General features: G+C 39.2%; 1 protein-coding gene across 1 annotated transcript; it reads right to left on the bottom strand.

The window, feature by feature from the left end:
- Positions 1-5,240: 5,240 nt before the first annotated feature.
- On the bottom strand, positions 5,241-17,524 carry LOC134623800 (butyrophilin subfamily 2 member A2-like). Its single transcript, XM_065470204.1, has 3 exons — positions 17,320-17,524; positions 8,909-9,250; positions 5,241-5,548 (listed from the first exon to the last, which is right to left on the bottom strand). The coding sequence occupies exons 1-3, from the start codon at positions 17,522-17,524 to the stop codon at positions 5,241-5,243; spliced, it is 855 nt and encodes a 284-aa protein (XP_065326276.1).
- Between the last annotated feature and the right edge of the window lie 2,690 nt (positions 17,525-20,214).

A 20,214-nucleotide genomic window follows, 5' to 3' on the forward strand; every position in this document is an offset into this window, starting at 1 on the left:
TTTGCGGAGGGGGGAGGGGCGGTAGTTACAGTCGCAGTAGCACAGGAACAGAGCGGGAGGGAGAGAGAGAGAAAGACAGCCAGGGACAACAACGTCACATTAAAAAGGTATAAAATAGTACCTAATATTATTATTAGGTACTATTTTCAGTTGCAGATGATAAAGGATTCAGAAAGTTTATTCATGCAGGCCCATATGACAGAGAATATGCATCTTCTTTTTCATATCTTAATTTATATTTAATTGTGCTGTGGTTTGCAGTGTTTTGTGTGGTTTCATTTTAAATTTGTTTAAAAGGAAAAGCTGAAAATTTAAATAGTTAAAAGTTGAACAGTGACTAGTTGGTTTTTGTATTATATGATTTATTTATTACATTTTATGTGGAGTGACTAAATAAAAGTATATTTACGGTGGCCCCTAGAGACAAAGCAGCAAGTACAAACTTCAAAACATGTAAAAACTCAGAAGCACGTAAAAACTCCAAAACACATAAAAACTCCGGCTACATCCACACGTACCCGGGTATTTTTGAAAACAGAGATTTCTAAAAATGTCTCTTTTCGAAAACTCCGTTTTTGCATTTACGCGTGGATGATGAAAACGGAGAAAACGCAGCGTCAAAGATGTGTGCCTTTTTTTACGTCACACTGTGCGCCACACTTTGTTTTGGTGAAATGAATTCCTACAATACTGTTACTGTTAATTGTACTCTCTGCAGTGTTTAAATGCTTACATATACACACACAGTTACTGTCCCTCCACACATACGACTCGGTTCTGCTTCTACGCCCCATCATTTCCCACCGAGGCTTCTAGACTTCTGATTGGCCAACATTTCTACACGTTTAGGAATATATCGGCACCTGTTGCTTTGGCATGCTCCTAGCAGCGTTTTCCTTCATTTCTGCATTTACATGTGGACGGGATTATTTTTTAAAACGAAAACGCAAAATCTGTCACGGTCGGACGGTCCTTTCCGGACAACCTTGCTTGGGTTTTTGTTTTGTGTGCGTGTTTGCTTCTCCCTCTCTCTCTCCCCGGTCCTCGGGCTGTTTACAGAAGTGCATGCCGTGGGAGAGGCGTGGCCTGGCGACTGTCGTCATTGGGAGTCCCTCTTCTCTGTTACTGGCCCACCTGTAGCTGATTACCTGATCAGCTGTTGGTAATCATCCCTCCCGGCTAGAGAGTGGTATTTAACCTGGACTCGCGGCGACAGTCGACGTGGGATTATTACTCCGAACTGGAGGAGCGAGCGGAGAAGCGAGTTGGGGAGCACACACACTAAGGGAGTTAAAGCACGGAACGCACCGGGAGCAAGGGACGAGCACGATTGGAATATTGCACTTTCGAGGGAATTGTTGGACTTGCCTGCCTGTTTCACTGTAAATAAACGCACTGTGTTTATGTGGAGAAGAAACGCGCCTGGGTCCCTCTTTTCCGTGACAAAATCTCTGTTTTCAAAAATACCCGTGTACGTGTGGACATAGCCTCAGAAGCGCGTACAAATTCCAAAACATGTACAAAAGACAACAGAAGTGCTCCAGAATGCTAGGCGCAGTGTTGAGCTTTTGTTACCTAGAGGCTACACAAGCCAGCAAGTACCAACGACCAGATTTGGTGGGTGGTAGTAGCAGGTAAATGAACATTTTTTTTTAATTATTTGATTATATATGAGTGCTTGTGTATAAATACACAAACAACACACATATGCTTTCAATTGTGTAATTTAAGTGATCTAGGTAGCTCTGTTCAGTTAACGCTAGAAATATGTTTTGGAGTTTGTACGTGTCTCTAGGGGCCACTGTATATATTTATATATAAACATATATAAATACAACCACTTTTTTTACATTAGTAATTCCTTTTGTGCATAATTTTATATTATTGTAATAATAAATTAATTAAAGCAACAAAACAACCTGAAGAGCCGGTTCGGAGCCGAAAGAGCCGGCTCTTTTTAGTGAGCCGAGCCGAAAAAGCCGGTTCTCTAAAAAGACCCGGAAATCCCATCACTATTTTATAATTGTCATTTGTATTGATATTGTATTAAGAAACATAATCATTTATGTTTGGAAGTATATAGCTGCATATTAAAAGAATGTCTCATCCTAGGAGGTCTGTAACAACTCTGTGTAGCATGAAAAGGGGAGTGCGTTCACTCCTCTTCAGAGTGTTCTGGCATAGATCACGCAGGTCCTAGGGTCTTGGGAAAGGTCATATCTTCTCTTTCTGATATATGGTATAGCAAACACACATATATCTGGTTAAGTATAAGAGACTTTTGTTTAGATGTCCCGCTAGACTCCTGTGGAGTCTTCGCAGGATCACATCTTCACACACACACACACACTTACACAACGCACAGACAAGGTACTCTTTGTTCACATGTATACCTATGTAAGATGTCATATGTTCATGAACCTATGCATATTCATGTAACCAAAACAAAAGGAGTGCTACAGGTAACCTGACTGAGGTCAGGTCTCCCTCATGCATGAGTAACACAAAGAACTTTGCCTGCTTGTGTCTTGCTTTGCTGTTTAGTTGAATTCCCTCAGTTCCAGCAGCGGGTTTGTGCTAGACAGACCCACTATTATTAAATATCTAAGTCATGAATTATGATTCATTAACTTTCTTCGAATCTAAACAGAACTGCAAATGGAAATTCCAATATGAACATCAGCATGCATCTGCAAGTTTCATACACTACTCCCAAACCCTTACAGCACATGACATTGTGCTGTAAGGGTTTGTTATGTGACAGTTATGTGACAGATCATAACTGCCTTTAAATTTGTATAATTAATAGTAATTGTATATTTATTAAATGTATTTTGCTGATAATGTTAATTCTGCTATAAGCTACTAAAATGTTTTACCCATTTGAAATATTTTAATGTCTTGCTTGATATTCTTACACCAACCTTTATGAAAACTGATTTATTTTTTTACGAAACAAGAAAGAAATACACACGTGTACATTTAAAGCAAAACTTAAGCTTTGGGAAGACAAAGTTAAAGACAGAAATTAAATGAGGATCTTATATTATCTAAGAATATATTTAAAAAAATATAACATTAAAAACGTTAAAAAAGAGCAAAGACAACAAAAAGTTTAAAAAAGTAAGAGTATAATAGATAAGAATGAATGCATGACCTGGCACATGACACCAAATATGTAAAATGCTATAATATTAGGTTTATGTGCCCCAGGGCAGCTGTGGCTACAACTGTAGCTTGCCTCCATCAGTGTGTGAATGTGAGAGTAAATGAATAGTGGAATTGTAAAGTGCTTTGAGGGTCTCGAAAAGCACTAAATAAATGCAATCCATTAACATTATTATTATAATCATCATCATCATTATTATTATCATTATTATTATCTCCAGTATTGGTTGTACCTAACAGTAAGACGACATTTTGCAGTCGACTGCTTCAACTTTCACAGCACTTATATTTGTGAAAAGCAGTTTACACATTAGGTTTATCCTGGTATAACCCTATTTTTTTTTTTTTTTTTCAGTTTTATGCATTAGTGTTTTTTTCATAACAAAATACCAAAGAGTTCATTTATAAAGACAATTCAAATTATAATGTACAACTATCTATGAAATGTGTGGATATCTATTAGACTTTTATTAAAATGGAACAATAAATTGAATGTTTTTTGTGACTAAAAGAGCGCAACTCTCTTTTGACTCTGAAACACATTTCTCCTTGTATGCAGTTGTTATAAATCATACGACTACTAGAAGTCAAAAAAGGACATTTAAAATTATGTTACTCGGTCTCTCAACCAATTTCTGCTCCTGTGTTAATCTGGTGGTGAAAACCAACCGTCTTCTGTAGAACAAATAAAATTCATCTTGTCTTTAGTCTAAGGAGCTTGGAAAGAAAAGCTTCTGGACTTCTTTAAGTTGCTTGAAGACGTTTCACCTCTCATCCGAGAAGCTTTCTCAGTTCTAGGGTCAAATGGTGGATAGTCCCAGATTTAAACCCTGTGGGAGTTACCCCCAAAGAGGGAGAAAGGACCCCCTGATGATCCTCTAATCACATGAGCCAAGGTGTGAAAGCGGGTTTCGGGTGAGCTCATTGTGAAACCTGGCCCCACCCTATCATGTGATTTCCTGAGGTCAGATGGCCCAGGATGTGAGTGGGCATTAAGGGGTCTGGGGAGAGAACTAAAAACTGGATTATAGATGGCAGACAGTTGGTGTCGTAAACCACCACCTCTGTTCAAAGATGGCCGCTCACAGTGGACGTAAATGGCCTCTTTTACTCCTCTGCTTGAAGACTGAAACATCTTCAAGCAACTTCAAGAACTCCAGACGCTTTTCTTTCCAAGCTCCTTAGACTACAATGACCTGTGTTACTTTTTGAACTGTGACATTATTAATTTAAGCAGACATTTATCAGTGTTTGCTAAGGTTTACATTTATGCCTCTGAATTCTCTATTTTCTCCCTCTGTGTTTGAGTTTTCTTTATAGTATCTTCTAACTCATTCTTCTTCTTTGAGATTACACCAACCACATACAATAGTGAATTTATTTGTGTTTCCTTTTCATCTATTTCTTTTTCAATGCTTTTCTTCATTGTTTCAAAATTAGTTGTCTCTTCTTCATTTATTTTGTCAAATTTAAGGCTTTTTTGGTCTGCTGGTTTTTTATTATTTTTTACCAGCCGACTCTGATTTTCATTTTGCTGTTTCTGTTTCTGATCATGCAGTTTCAGTTTAAGTTTATGAATATCATTTTCTAAATCATATTTATGAGACATTAAAAAATGAACCACCACTATCAATTGAGTTTTGTCTTTCTCTTCTTTTTTAATCCGAGCGTTGATGTTTTCTTGATCTATATTAATGTCGACAGTGTCAACACTATCTTTTGTGAGATGATGTGTTTCTGTTCTCTCCTCAGTGAAGACCTGATCAGTTCTTGTGTTTCTGTCTGTTGTAGAAAAAAAACAATTAAATTGACAGACATATGTTATGCCAACATTTTTTAAAAGATATTTTTTAGTTACTTTTTACAACAAGAAACTGTACCTTGACATATGGAACGATATTTCCACACAACAAAGACAACTGCAAGAATAAGCAGGACTATCACAACTACACTTATGGCGATGTGACCAGCAGAAGTACATGAAGAATTAAATAAATCACCTGTAATGAGAACACCCAGAATATCAACAAGCAGACTGAAGCAATTCTACACACACAAAAAAATACATATGACTAAATAACGTGTTTTTTACCAGGAACATGTATGTGTGTCTCTCTGCTCTGGTTGGTGTTCCTCTGTTGGACTCTGCAGGTGATGTTGTTGCTGTGTCTCTTCTCCACAGTCACTCTGCTGCTGACAGTATAGAGGTCATCAGGACCTCTGAGGGTCTCTGTAGGTCCAGCAGAGAGGAGGTTTCCCTCACCGTCCAACCACAGCAGCTCGGGCTCTGGATACCAGCCTGCAGACTCACACTGCAACACTACTTTACTGCTGTCCTCACTATTTCCCATTACAGTGATGACAAGTGATGAAACTACACCTAATGATTAGGAAAGGAGAAAACACATTGGTAACTATAACTAGTAGCAACACGACAGAGCTAAGATTAAAATTATTGCAATCACCAATTGTATTTAAAGCACTTAACAGTGACACGAAAAACAATAACTTCTTTAATGTCCTGGCATAAAAAAAATAAGCTGCTGACATTCATGCGGAGCCTTCTTTAACATATCCTCCTGAGAACCAGCCTATTTATTTATTTCCTCTATCATTGACATTTGTTCTTTCTCAATATCTTTTGACTTATTTTAGCTCCAAAGATGCAGGAAATCACAAAAAGAGCTTATTGGGAAGATTCCTTTTTCATTGGTTCTCAGGAAGATGTACCTTGACTGTAAACAGTCAAGCAACTGTAATGGCACTACATAATCAATGTATTTTCAGTTCAATTCAATTCAGCTTCAGCACAAAATCGCAACACCAGCCATCTCAAGTTTCTATATATTGCCAAGGCAGAGACATTTTAATACTAAAGGGAAAACCCCAACAATCCGATGATTCCCTATGATCAAGCACTTGGCAACAGTGGGAAGGTAAATTTCCCTTTAAACAGGAAGAAACCTCCAGTAAAACCAGGTTCAAGTAGGGGCAGCCATCTGCCATAACTGGTTGAGGATGATGGGAAGAAGGCAGGGAAAGATACACATTATAAGATCCTTAAGTATGGCGTTATTTTAGTGTCTCTATTCTGTGTGCCTGTAAAAAACAATTTACAAGCACAAATGTTGCATGTTGAGGAGAAACATATCTTGAGCGAACAAAAGTCATTTCTGCGTGCAAGAAATGTATTTCAGTGTTTGAGATTATCCATATACCGTAGTTTTCGGGTCATAAGCCGCTACTTTTTCCCCACACTGTGAACACTGTGGCTTATACTGATGTGTGGCTAATGCATATTTTTTTTCATGCGGCCAAAAACATTTTGCCTGGTAACAGTAGACCAATAACATGGATAAGTAGTATATATACAGTATATATTTTTACCGGTCCTTAAGAGACGTTGTAATGTTGTTTGTCCACTGTTTTCCGAAAAAAAAACATAAGCAACATAATTTGTGTGTTACCGATATGCATGAATACTTAAAGGTAGCAGTGTTACAGGCGCTGTTCGAGGAAAAAAGCATTTAAAGTATGTATTTTTGTATGTTACCATAACGTTTATGTTACCAAGTTTAATCTTACCTTACAGATTAAATTAAACGTTAAAAATCCTCACATGTAATATTTCTGTGTAAATATCTCATATTACAAGTGAAACGCACAACATTGATTTTCTTTCTAAAAGTATGCATGCAGCTTTTAATCAGGTGCACTCTGTAGTCCGGGATTTACGGTACACACCCATTAACAGCCCCTCACACTCAGTTGTTTGCATTTGCTCTTGCTCAGATCTCTGCTGTGTAGTGATGTGCGGACCAATACTGAAATATCGATTCCTCCAATACCAGTCATTTATGTTCTAGAATTGATTCTCACAATAAAATATCGACATTTTAGTAATTTGGGGTAAATTAGTAGTTTATCATTAACAGGAACACATTGGAAAGAAACTATATCATTCGGATTGTCTACATTGGAAGGAACTACTTCCTCTTCCGACCTTCATAGTCATTTGTGAAATACGGCTGTATAAATGTGTCACAGCCCCTTGACGTGTGCACTCACAACAATGGCTGAGTGTAAAAGGAGTCATGTGCACACGTATTTTACCTCCAAAAACAGCCAAGACGCGGTCTGCGATACATGTGGCCAGACAGTGAGGTGTTGTGGCAACACCACTAACCTTGTCGAACACCTCAGAGTAAATCATATCACAGAATATGACGAGTGTATGTTGAGGTGAACTGAAGAGGAGGACAGGGACAAGTGCTGCTAGGGCAAATAGTGCACAACTTCAGTTTTCTTTTTTATTTCTATATGATAATTATATGCATTATTAAGTGATAAGAACAAGTTATCTCTTTATCCTAAAATCATTATGAACCTATAATTTGAGATACAATAAAAGATAAAATAAAAAAAAATACGTTTTTGTACAAAGTATCGGTATTGGATCAGTATCATCAATACCACCCTGAATTTTACTTGGTATTGGATTAGAAAGGAAAGCAGTGGTATCGCACATCACTAGCTCTGTGTGCTCACAGACATCTGCCGACCTGTGTCGTTTGCACTCACAACATCTTTGCTTCATGCACGCTCAACTTTCTTTACACCATTATTAGTGTGCCACAAAACCAAGCAATCACAGAGTTGGATGGAAAAAATTCTGATTGGCTATTTTGGTCTCCAATAGGCTCACTAGCTAATGTAGCCAAACCGAGGCAAATATCCCAGAATACATTTCATCCAAAACTCAAACGAGGCAGTTACGGAGGAACGCAGAGTGGCGGAGTTTAAAATATTACTCTCCTGGATCACAAAATAAACTTTTAAGATATTTTCAGATGAGAATGTTGCTGTGAAAACTTATGTGCTCGATTTATCAAGACATCACATATTTACAAAGGTGCTCTAACATTTTCGGAGATGTCTGTTATCCACCAGCTGAGCGGATGGTCAAGGGGCTGAATCCCGGCACAGCGTTTTCAAACCCCCCAGGGTCTTTCGCTACTCGGGTTAAACATGGTATATAAATCAGTTAGATAACTTCAAAATGTTAATGTTTGGTTTATTTCAGTGTTTGATTTTTTCCATACTAAATCGGTTTGGCTGAGATTAAAGTTCAGCTTCCAAACTGGACCGTTTTATTTAATACTGAAGTCTTACTTGGAGAGCTGATAGCAACAATTAGAATTCACTTGTTTCATTGTTAAACAATTGTTAAACTCTCATTTAACAATAGTTTTAGTTTTTTGGGATTCAATATATACATAATAACACAACAGAATGTAACAAAACCAGAGCAAAATGTTGTTTACAAGGAAAACTGATTCATATAAACATGAGTTGCCTTGGCTGAAATTGTAAAATAGAATAAGCAGGCCAAAATGTGTCTTTTAGCTGAGAAAACAGCTCGACTTCATCTAAAATTATAGATGAATAATTTCCTCTTTCAGTGATGACATGCAAATTTTTCTTAGCAGTTTGTCATCATTTTGAGCACAAATATTGACTCTACTCTCATTAAACATTGTCATTGGTTTGATTTTAGTGCTATACCATATGTTCTTTTGCACATATTTAAAAAATAATAGCGCAGCATGGTATGTTTATTTTACACTTATAATTTTATAATAGTAACATTGTATTTCTCTAAAGTAAATAATGACTGCTTATATTTCTAACATTAGATATCATCTTGAGCTTTCTGTACAAGGACGATATCTCCACTTACCAACAACAAGCTCAACACTGGCTTGTCCACTAAGTGCAGGACTGAAGCATTTGTATGATCCTCTATCTGACAGTTTCACTTTGGAGAGTTTTAATGAAATGTCTCCGAGCTTCAGGTTGTTAATGGGTAGTGATGTTCTTTCCATGTAGGCTTCATTTTTTTTATTCACAAGCTCCACGCCGTCACGCCAAACATGGACAAATCTGGGTGTGAGGTCAGATCGTGTCCACTCTACTGTCATATCAGCAGCATTCACAGCAGGATCCAGATGGCATGGTAACACAGTGTCATCACCAACTATTGCCACAACTGGGTCAGATGGACCAACCACCTGAGACACACCTAAAGGAAAATTACAAATACGTGTTAAACATGTTAAAAAAAGGGTTCAGAAGCCCAGGTGATGTAACTCTTTTAAATTTGCTGTTTTAGCCTATGACATAAATTAAATGGTGAATGTCATCAATAACAGACATATTTGTGTAATTAATAGATTAAGATGTGTTGCATAATTTTGTAAATCCATAAAGATAAAACTTATTTACCTCCACAAAAGTGTGCTAAGTGAAAGAAAAAAATAGAGTGATAAAAAAGAAAGGCACAGATGGCCCCAAGCGGCATTCTACAGCAACGTCCATCCTTCAGGCGAAACATTGTAGAAGTTCGAAGACTAAAATGAAAAATATGGTAAAAAAAAAAAAAAAAAAATCACAAAAGGCACATAAAATTTAAAATTATTCATACAAATACTCACTATAAACAATTATGATTTGGCTTTTCACATCGCAATTGTAGACATATACATCTTGAGGCAATTGGGGCAACTACAGAAGAGCCTTACCTGTAAATCATTAATAAAGAACAATCTGTACCTTGTTTAAGAGGCATATCAAAGCATTTAGAGTTTACTGGCTCTTTTGCCTGTGTGGGCGTGTCCTACCCTTTTTCCAGCCTTATGTACCGCTCCTATGTAGAGCTATTTCTCCACAGAGTGGAGGCACCCAGGCAATTGGTACTCAAGGCCAGAGAGCCTTTGTGTTACAGCCTGTGGACTGAGATTGTCCAGGTTGAAATTGGCAAGAGCAATCATGTACGTAGTCTTAATTTAAATATAAATTTTTGGCAGGCTGTAAAATTATTTTCTTTTCCCAAAAACAAAATACTCAAGTTGATTAATCAGATCTCCTTACAGGGATTTCAAATATAAAACTGACTTTTAAAGAAACAAAAAATAATTAAGTGTAATGGTCTCTGGCGGACAGTTACAGTTTTTATTACCACGTTTTTCTTAGACAAATAAAAGGACATAAAAATCTGTTTTAGCCCGTATAGCAGGGAAATTGGTTAACTACAACTAGGCAAACCAGGAAGAAACTCACAACTACAAGGAACACAGCAACATGGAACAACGGAACAACAATAACAGAGCCTAAATACACAAAGGATAACAAAGGAATGAGGCACAGGAGGAAAACACAGCTGGGACAAATCTGACAAAATGAGACAAGGAGGAAGCAAAATTGCAAACACTGAACACAAGACTTGGAACTGTTAAAATAAAACAGATAGAAACTCAGACTCAAGACACGTGAGATTAACACAGTGACTGGGGAGACAAATGAATAATCTTGGAGACGTAACATGCACGAGAGACATGGAAAACAAAGAAACTGAATCATGAACAATACTAAATCACAGACTAAAGTAAGAGGAGCCAGAAGAAGTCACTTGATTCACTAAAATGAGATGTTACAATCCCTGATAATGCATTGCTTCAAATGAGGAAAGTCTTGAGCGATGGCTGCTATAAGGAAAGGTAGCCCAGAAACTTTACCAGCGGGACACATCCTTGTGTGCCTGAACTTCACAGGGTGTTTCGTTCTTTTATCACAAGCTATCTGCCTTTTTGTTTTTTACCTTCCTTGGTTAGGGTTAGAGACTAGAGATCTTATCTAGATTATAATATTAAAATATTTGGGACACATCATCAGTTGTGGACCTTGGATTAATTGTGTGTTTCGGCCATTATCACTAGACACCCTCATCCAAGGAGGCCCTGCCAGGGTTGATCGGTGTCACTGGTTTATGTTAAATTGTATTTTTCTTCTACTTTCTTCTGTTTAGTTTTTTACAATTTATTTTATATTTTTTCATAAATTCACTGCAAAATTAGAAGTAATACTTACCTCTTTAATATTTAACACTAGAAGTCCCAGGCTTTTCTAACCCTCTGTCAGCCAAGTGGAAGCTAACTTGGCTAGTCTGTTAGCATCAATTCATATGTAAATTGGGTCGTTACCTGAGAATTGTGGAGGGGAGTGGGGGTGTGTGAATGATTGTGGATTTCTAACTGCAAACTGCCTCTTTGTTTGTGTGTGGGGAGGGGGAACTGCTAAAAGCTGTGAACTTCATTTTGTGTTCGTCTTGATGCATTCTCAATCATCCAGGAAAATAAATCTCCAAAAGATTTATTGATAAAAACAGTACAAAAAAACCAAAAAATATTTCTACAAAAACAACCATTTGTACACATATTTACAGATAATAATAAAAAGTGAGTTAGTACATTTCAATCACTCACAATCCTGGCACTGCCATGGTATCTGTAGTCTGCATTTACCACATGTGTATCTGTAGCAGTGAACACATCGCACAGTGGCATGATTGTTCTTGCATTTGTGTTTGACCTGACACGTGGCTCTTTTTCCAGGGCTAGGTGTGGAGGGTTGTGTCCGAAGCAACTGTTCTTTTCTTGCCTTCTTCCCAGCCATATGAGAGTTAGCCAACTCTCTTGCAAACTCCACCAGGAAGTCCACCCGTCTTTCCTGCGTCCCGGTGCATGCTTGATACAGCACATGTGCATTCAGTGCTGCCATGTCAATCATGTTATAGGACCGTGTACTCCCGCACCATCTGGTCCATCACATCCACGCCACACTTTGTGGTGTTGTAAAGGGTGACAGTGTTTGGCTTCCTTTTGGTGGTGTTATCAGTCTGAACCACGCTGTGCATGCTGCTAAGAATATAGACTGTCTTCAGCAGAGGTTGAAAACACCTAAGAAATAAGATAAATTGTTATTTCCATAGCACTTTTACACACAATGAAACACATAAACATAGAACCACAAAAGACCTGCAGCCTACCTGAGTGGTGAATTCATTGTGATTTGTGTATCTAGCGGATTGAGGAATTTCCCGGCGAATCTTGTTGACTGTGCCGAGGATGGTGGTTTTCCGTCTAAGAAGTTTTTGCGCAAGTGAAAGCGATGTGAAGAAATTGTCCGTGGTAACATTTCTGCCCTTGTCTAGGAATGGTTCCATCAGCCTCATCACTACATTTTCAGACAGTCTCTCCCCACTGGGACGATTGGGGTCCTTGCCAAGATATGGGAGGACATTGCAAATGTACTTGGATTTTAGGTCGCAGGCCACCCAAAACTTGATCCCAAACCTGTCAGGTTTACTTGCAATATACTGCAGGAAACAGCACCGAGTCTTTGATGGGAAGAGCTGTTCATCAACGGTGATATGTAGACCAGGGTTGTAGCACGTGATGCAGTTGGTGACAAATGATCCCCACACACTGGAAACTGCAGCGAACTTATCAGTCTTTGCTCGATCACTGCGGGTGGGCCTGTCATCAAAGCGTAGGTGTCGCATGATGTCTTGGAAGCGGTTACGCGGCATAGTTCCAATGATCTGTGGGTTTCCCAGGTTTGCTGACCAGCAGTCACGTAGTGATGGAACCCTAGTAACCCCCCGCAAGATCAAGATCTTTGATCAAGATCAAGATCAAAGACTCGGTGCTGTTTCCTGCAGTATATTGCAAGTAAACCTGACAAGTTTGGGATCAAGTTTTGGGTGGCCTGCGACCTAAAATCCAAGTACATTTGCAATGTCCTCCCATATCTTGGCAAGGACCCCAATCGTCCCAGTGGGGACAGACTGTCTGAAAATGTAGTGATGAGGCTGATGGAACCATTCCTAGACAAGGGCAGAAATGTTACCACGGACAATTTCTTCACATCACTTTCACTTGCGCAAAAACTTCTTAGACGGAAAACCACCATCCTCGGCACAGTCAGCAAGATTCGCCGGGAAATTCCTCAATCCGCTAGATACACAAATCGCAATGAATTCACCACTCAGGTAGGCTGCAGGTCTTTTATGGTTCTATGTTTATGTGTTTCATTGTGTGTAAAAGTGCTATGGAAATAACAATTTATCTTATTTCTTAGGTGTTTTCAACCTCTGCTGAAGACAGTCTATATTCTTAGCAGTCATGCACAGCGTGGTTCAGACTGATAACACCACCAAAAGGAAGCCAAACACTGTCACCCTTTACAACACCACAAAGTGTGGCGTGGATGTGATGGACCAGATGGTGCGGGAGTACACGGTCCTATAACATGATTGACATGGCAGCACTGAATGCACATGTGCTGTATCAAGCATGCACCGGGACGCAGGAAAGACGGGTGGACTTCCTGGTGGAGTTTGCAAGAGAGTTGGCTAACTCTCATATGGCTGGGAAGAAGGCAAGAAAAGAACAGTTGCTTCGGACACAACCCTCCACACCTAGCCCTGGAAAAAGAGCCACGTGTCAGGTCAAACACAAATGCAAGAACAATCATGCCACTGTGCGATGTGTTCACTGCTACAGATACACATGTGGTAAATGCAGACTACAGATACCATGGCAGTGCCAGGATTGTGAGTGATTGCTGAAAATGTTGAAATGTACTCACTCACTTTTTATTGTTATTTGTAAATATGTGTACAAATGGTTGTTTTTTTATTTTTGTTTTTTTGGACTGTTTTATCAATAAATCTCAGCAACAAAGGAAATACACCCATGTGTGTTGATTTCTCCCTAAGGCAAACTGAAACACAAGTTTCCTTGTGGCTCAGGAAACTAACCACTCCAAGTGGTTCAGCATGGCCCCACCTTATTTACATAACAAAAGCAGCTGTTCACAGGTGATTAAGGATATTAGCTAAAAGCCTACCAGCCATTTGGCTCGACGGTGGGTTTTATAGGTAGAAAAGCCAAATGGCTCTTCTCTGGGACTTCTAGTGTTAAGGAGCCTCACTTCTTCAAAGGGATAGAAAAGGTAGAAATAGAAGAGAGCAGAGAGGAGAGCCGGAAGGGGGGCACCTGGTCTGCTATCCCACACCTCCCCACCAGATCGGGCTATAGGCTCTACCTCCCCACTGCCTCCCAGAAAAGGGAAAAAGAGCAGAAGGGAGAAGAGCGGAACATTTTTTTTCTTCCTCCATTAGGTTTCACTACCATGAGGTTAGCTGCACAGCCCCCAGGAGGCCCTGAGACAGTTATATGAGTCAACGAGTAAAATTTCTAGTGTTAGGTGTTCTACCCTTTTGACACACTCAACTGAGGCAGGCCAACCACGGGTTGATCAATCCTGGGCGTGTGTCTCGCGGTTAACTGACTGCCTTAGCAGCCCAAGTGATGTCAGCCCTCTTTTGCCACAGCCAGTGACTGGTCCTCTCAGCAGTGTTAGCTAATATGCCAAGTTGGCATACTGCAGCTTCTTACGCTCAAATGCTTTCTAAATTGCATCCTTCCACAGTACTGTCAGCTCAATGACGTAAACAAGTTTTCAGGAGTTAGACCAAAGGACGTGGTCTGGTCGCAGAGTAGTTGTTACGATCTCTGTAGGAAAAATTAGCTTCTGATCCAAGTCATTCATCCAAGTGGATGAGTGAGAAAACATTTCTCCCACTGAAAATGCTATATCCAAATAAAATCAGTCAATCTTTTAGGGACTAAATCCCAGAGGATAAGTTAAACCTGAAAATTACTAGGTCACTGGGTCACAGGTACAGTGCCATGACAATGGTTAAATTCAAGACTGCTATTTGCAATAAAGGTATTTACACATAAAACAGAACATTATTTTTTAGCATTTATAGGCAAGGTCTTTAAATAAATATTCATGTAGGATTTGCTAGTACTTTACACTGCATTGAATTCAAGTCTGTTTAACACCCTGGTTATTTATTTATTTATTTTTTGTTCTCAGTTTTAGACATCATCCTGAGAACTAAAGAAAAATTAATATTCCCGTTTAACTTCATGTGACTTCCTGTCTCTTTGCAAAGAAAAGAAGCCACTCAAACATATGAGATATCATTGAAAAGCCCAGGATGTCCTCTATTTCATACATCGGGACTTAGTGGGGTAGCTCAAATAATTCAAAAAATATAGATTAAGAACAAATTTCCATTACATAGAGCATAAATAAATAGGCTCGGGAGGCTTTGTTAGGATGCCTGGGTCGACCCAGAGGTTTTGAGTTTGTTATCATTTATCATTTCTAGTCTCTGGTTTCTTAAGTTCTGTCTTATGGTTTATGTCTATGTTCTCTACTTGCTCTGTCTCCCCTGTCAGCTGTATCCCCTTGTCAAGTTCATGTCTTTGTGTTATGTTTCCTGTTTTACTTTGGAGGTGTGTGTCTTATGTTAATGTGTCTGGCTTTGCTTCCTTGTCTCGTTAGTTCTGATTTCTCCCAGCTGTGCCCTCCTTCTGTGTCTCATCCCCCTCGTTACTTACCAGTGTACTTAAACCCTGTGTTTCCTTGAGTCAGTGTTGCGTCGTCCCCCCCATGCTGTGTGGATCTCCCTGTGTTTCCAGTGAGCTTATGTTGTTTCCCAGTTTAGTTTAGTTTGTTTTGCTTTGTACGCTTGTTTCCCTGTGCCAGCAAATAAAGCTGAGTATTTTGAGTTCATCTCTTGTGTCTGAGTCTGCACTTTGGGTCCACCACTCCTGCTTGCCTGCCTGCCACACAGCCACCCTTAACAGGCTTGGGAGGATATAGGCATGTTTTTCTGGCTGAACAGAAAATTCTCCTTATCTTAGATTTCCTGGAATCTACCTGTACTGTGAGTGCCTGTATTTTCCTGCTTCTCATCCTTCAGTCTCTTTATTGTCTTCACTTGTTTATCCTCACCTGTTATTATCATTCTAATCCCTTCATTTAATTTAAAAGGCTGTCAGTTTTCTGTAGACATTATTTGATCTCTGTTTTGCCTTCTCCAGCTCTTGAGCTATTGCAGTCAGCTCTGTGTTTTATCTCTATTTGGCAAATAGATTAAAGAAAAACATAAAGGCTCAGCCAAGGCTGGAGGTGAACCATCAAATGCTCACCAGGAGCACTGATCAGCTTAGACTATGACCTTTTAGTTTTAAATTAACCTGCTCCATGTCAGTGTAACTTAAGCACATAACAAAACTGAAAGCTCAGTTTCTTTTAGGTCACCTCAATGAGACAAAGTCCTGATTTAAGTGCAGGTCTCTGCACGAGTCCAAGAACAGTTCGTTATAAACATAATTACTTTTCTCACACTTTTCTGTTACATTTGGAGCTTTGTGGAAGCGTTCAACTGATAAAATTTATCATCTTGTATATGCTAATGGTCTGTCAGAGAAAAAACAGCTTGACTTTATTTAAAGTTTATTCAGTGACATGTAGAAAAAATCCCTTTTTTTCCCCCCACATTTTTAGTGTTTTGTCACAAGGTTCTTTTTTTCTGTTTGTTCTGTGACTCAAAAACTAAAACTAAACAAAAACCAAACAAACACAAAAGAAACCAAACGAATAAAAAGAAGACTTACCACAGATAAAGACCCCAGACTCCGACACACTGATCCAGACTGTCGCTGTCAAAGTGAAATGACTTACTGGAGCTGAGCAGGAAACGGGAACTGACACAAGAATTAATGAGTCACTGCAAGCCGACAATCCAGTCTGATCACCTTCTAGCATTCCTTGGTCTATTCATCAGGTAAACACTGAGCACTATGAACACAGGGACAGTTTCACTTGTGTAAATCATATGTAAACCAAGGACGAGCAATTGTTTCCTCAGTTTCTTATTAGCTTCAACAAGGAGCTCATGATTTTGGCTGTTGTGTTTTCTTTCTGTAAACACAACAGCTCTAAAAGTTTTTGAATGTATTATGGTAAAACTCGGTAGGGTAGAGCAGGATCATGTTAAAACAATCCATTAAAATCTAGCTTAAATCCACCGATGTCTTCAAGGTCAACTTTATGACTTGTTGGTGGAAAATTGACAAAAAAGCCTTAAAAGTTGATGATTCTAAAAACTGTGCTGTGCTGTGTAATATCAACATTTATAAAATATAAAGATTTAAAATATATCACATTTGACCTCTGACCCTAAGTTCAACGGATGAACCTGAAAGTTAAAGTAATGATAATGATATATAGATCGGTGCGTTGGTGGGTCTTTGTGTCCGGGGATGGGCGTCCAGTTACACACCGGCTCACTCCTTGGCGGCTGCTTATCGGGCCTGGAGCCTGGGGCTTGCCCGGGCCACTTCGGAGGTGGGGTGCCCTCGGCCTCTCGGCCTGGGGCTCAGTCACTCTGGTGCAGCTGGCTGCCGGCGGAGCTCGCGGGCACGTCATTGCAACCCCCCCTGGCTTCTGCTCCGCGGCTGCTGAGTGACCCCTCATCTGGGACTCTCCTCAGCTCTTTCTGGGATAGTGGCGCGGCTGCCCCTCGGTTGGCCTTCCTTGGTCTCTTGTGTTCTGGGGGCCTCTGGATGTCTGGAGTCTTGATCTCCTCCATACCTGCTTCATGCCCTGGAGGACGGGGCAGTGGCCCCCCACACCCTCTAGCAGATCATTACATGTAGGAACCTTTTAAAAACAAGCGCGTTCATGCTCACAGGTGTACACACGGATGCTCACACACACAAACTACACCCTTTTTGGCTCTGTAAGGAAGGAAGTATTATTTTTTTTTATTAATTCCATTTATTATTTTATTCTTATTAATTCTATTTTTATTATTTTGTTATTACTGTTGCATCATAATCATATAGCAAGCATTTGCATTGATACATTTATTGAAGTATTGATATTGTATTCATAGGTTGGACATATTGGCACCCAATTAATTAGTCTTTATTACAGGTCCAGTAAGAACCACTTTAAACTGTGGAGTTGAATCTATAATTCTAAAGGCTTTTGAATGTTTGTTATATTCTTACACTGAAGTCCAGACTTGCAGGCTGACAGGAAACGCCAGGCTTTGCAAAAGTGAAACCGAAAGCAGAGTCTTGTATTCATGTATACATTTTATTAAGTTTTAAGTAGTGGCATTTGATTGAAACATTTGTTTAACACATTTCACATATGAGTCAAGATTATTACATACAGGTTAAGGGCCTCGGTTTGGAGGTCAAAGACAGTTCAAGTGAGGCGAACACACACATAGTGTGTGTGTGTGTGTATGAGTGTGTGTGTGTATGTGAGTGTGTTTGTGTATGTGTGTGTGTGTGTGTGTGTGTTAATATGTGTTTGTGTGTGTGTGTGTGTGTGTGTGTTAATATGTGTTTGTGTGTGTGTGTGTGTGTGTGTGTGTGTGTGTGTGTGTGTGTGTGTGTGTGTTAATATATGTGTGTGTGTGTGTTAAATCCAGAATTGACTTGAAAATCTTGCTCCTCAAATAAAATGAAAATAATCAGACCCCATCTTATCTTAATGACCATGTTGTACCACCTCACCCTATTAGAGCACTTCGCTCTCCAGGGGAGGGAGAGGTGATGAACTTTATGCCTCTTCAGCATACAGTAAGTCCAGTGTTTTATTGTCTCTGGTTGGGCAGGTCACATACTGGGTGAAGGTGGGCAGTGTGGAGTCCAGTGAGGCATGATTAAAGTCCCCTGATATTATGAGGAGGGCTCTCGGAGATTGTGTTTGCAGTCTGCTGACCACAGAGTGGAGAGAGTCACAGGCTGCATCCGCGTTGGCCGAGGTGGGGACATACGCTGTCATCGCGATAACATGCGAGAATTCCCGGGGCGTGTAGTACGGATGCATGCAAAGCAGTGGTTTTGCTTTTAGTTTTGCAAACTTGGTGAGTGGTTTTGCTATAAGTATTAATAGTTTTAGAAATTGTGCAACAAGAATCAAAGTTAGGGTTTAAGCATTCAGAAAAAACTGTAAGCAATTGTTGGTATTTTGAAGGGATGGTATGATACCACTTTCTTTTATGTCTGATACCGCTATCGTAAATTTTGATATCTGTCAATACCGATATGAATTTTGTATCTGTATTTTCTAATCAATAAAACAGTTTTTTAATGTCTTGCTGCATTTTGTAAAAGTTGATACTGAAATTAAAATATAAAGAAAAAACTACTAAAAGCTACTCTATTATATATGTATGTAAAAAATACACTGCACCCAAAATATTTTGCAATTCAGCAATACTGAACGTTTTATTTTAACTTTTAGCAGAACTTTAAAGTACTTAAAAGTAATATTAGAGTAATGTATATAATATATATGTAATATATAAAGTAATAATAAAAAGTAATTTACAATGCAATTTTATGCATTTTTAAAAAACTCTGGTTCTGAAAAAAAGTAAGTATAAGTGCAATATCAGTACAAAGTAATGTTTTTATTCAACAACTTAAAAAAGCTGATTCTAGAATGGACCCTTTTATACTTATAGCTGAAAATAAATAGACATCCAGAGTGGAAAGCAGTGCAAATAAATGCAAACACGGCTTCATGACACTCATCTTTTATCAAGATGGATTTCAGTGTAAATCGTTTCTATCACATTTAACCTGAATTTTGTACAACTTCCATACAAAACTGTATTTTTCATAAATTTATTTTAGAACCACAAAACTGTTAAGCCTGCAACACTGCTTTCCGTAAAACCTGAGTCTATTCATCGTATGATCAGACTTAGCAATGAGAACAGATGGGAATGCTTTACAAACATTAAGAACTTACACACCTGCTTTACTTGTTTTGGTTGGCCTGCTCGGAGATGAAATGCTGGTTTGGCAGCACCAAGTGACACTCCAGATGCTCCAAATGCTTTCAGTGTGAAGTAACTCTATCATGTGACGAATACTGCTCATACTGGTGAGGTCACTACCTGGATTATGTCATGTCGTAAGTTTTGTGAGGTGCTTTTTACATACAAGGTCTTAAATAATCAGGCCCCATCTTATCTTAATGACCTTGTAGTGCCATATCACCCTATTAGAGCACTTCGCTCTCGCACTGCAGGCCTACTTGTTGTTCCTGAGTATTTAAAAGTAGAATGGGAGAGAGAGCCTTCAGTTTTCAGGCCCCTCTTCTGTGGAACCAGCTTCCAGTTTGGATTCGAGAGACAGACACTATCTCTACTTTCAAGATTAGGCTTAAAACTTTCCTTTTTGCTAAAGCATATAGTTAGGGCTGGATCAGGTGACCCTTAGTCCTCCCTTAGGTATGCTGCAATAGACGTAG

Source organism: Pelmatolapia mariae, linkage group LG3_W (genome assembly GCF_036321145.2).
Source record: "Pelmatolapia mariae isolate MD_Pm_ZW linkage group LG3_W, Pm_UMD_F_2, whole genome shotgun sequence".
Classification (NCBI taxonomy): domain Eukaryota; kingdom Metazoa; phylum Chordata; class Actinopteri; order Cichliformes; family Cichlidae; genus Pelmatolapia; species Pelmatolapia mariae.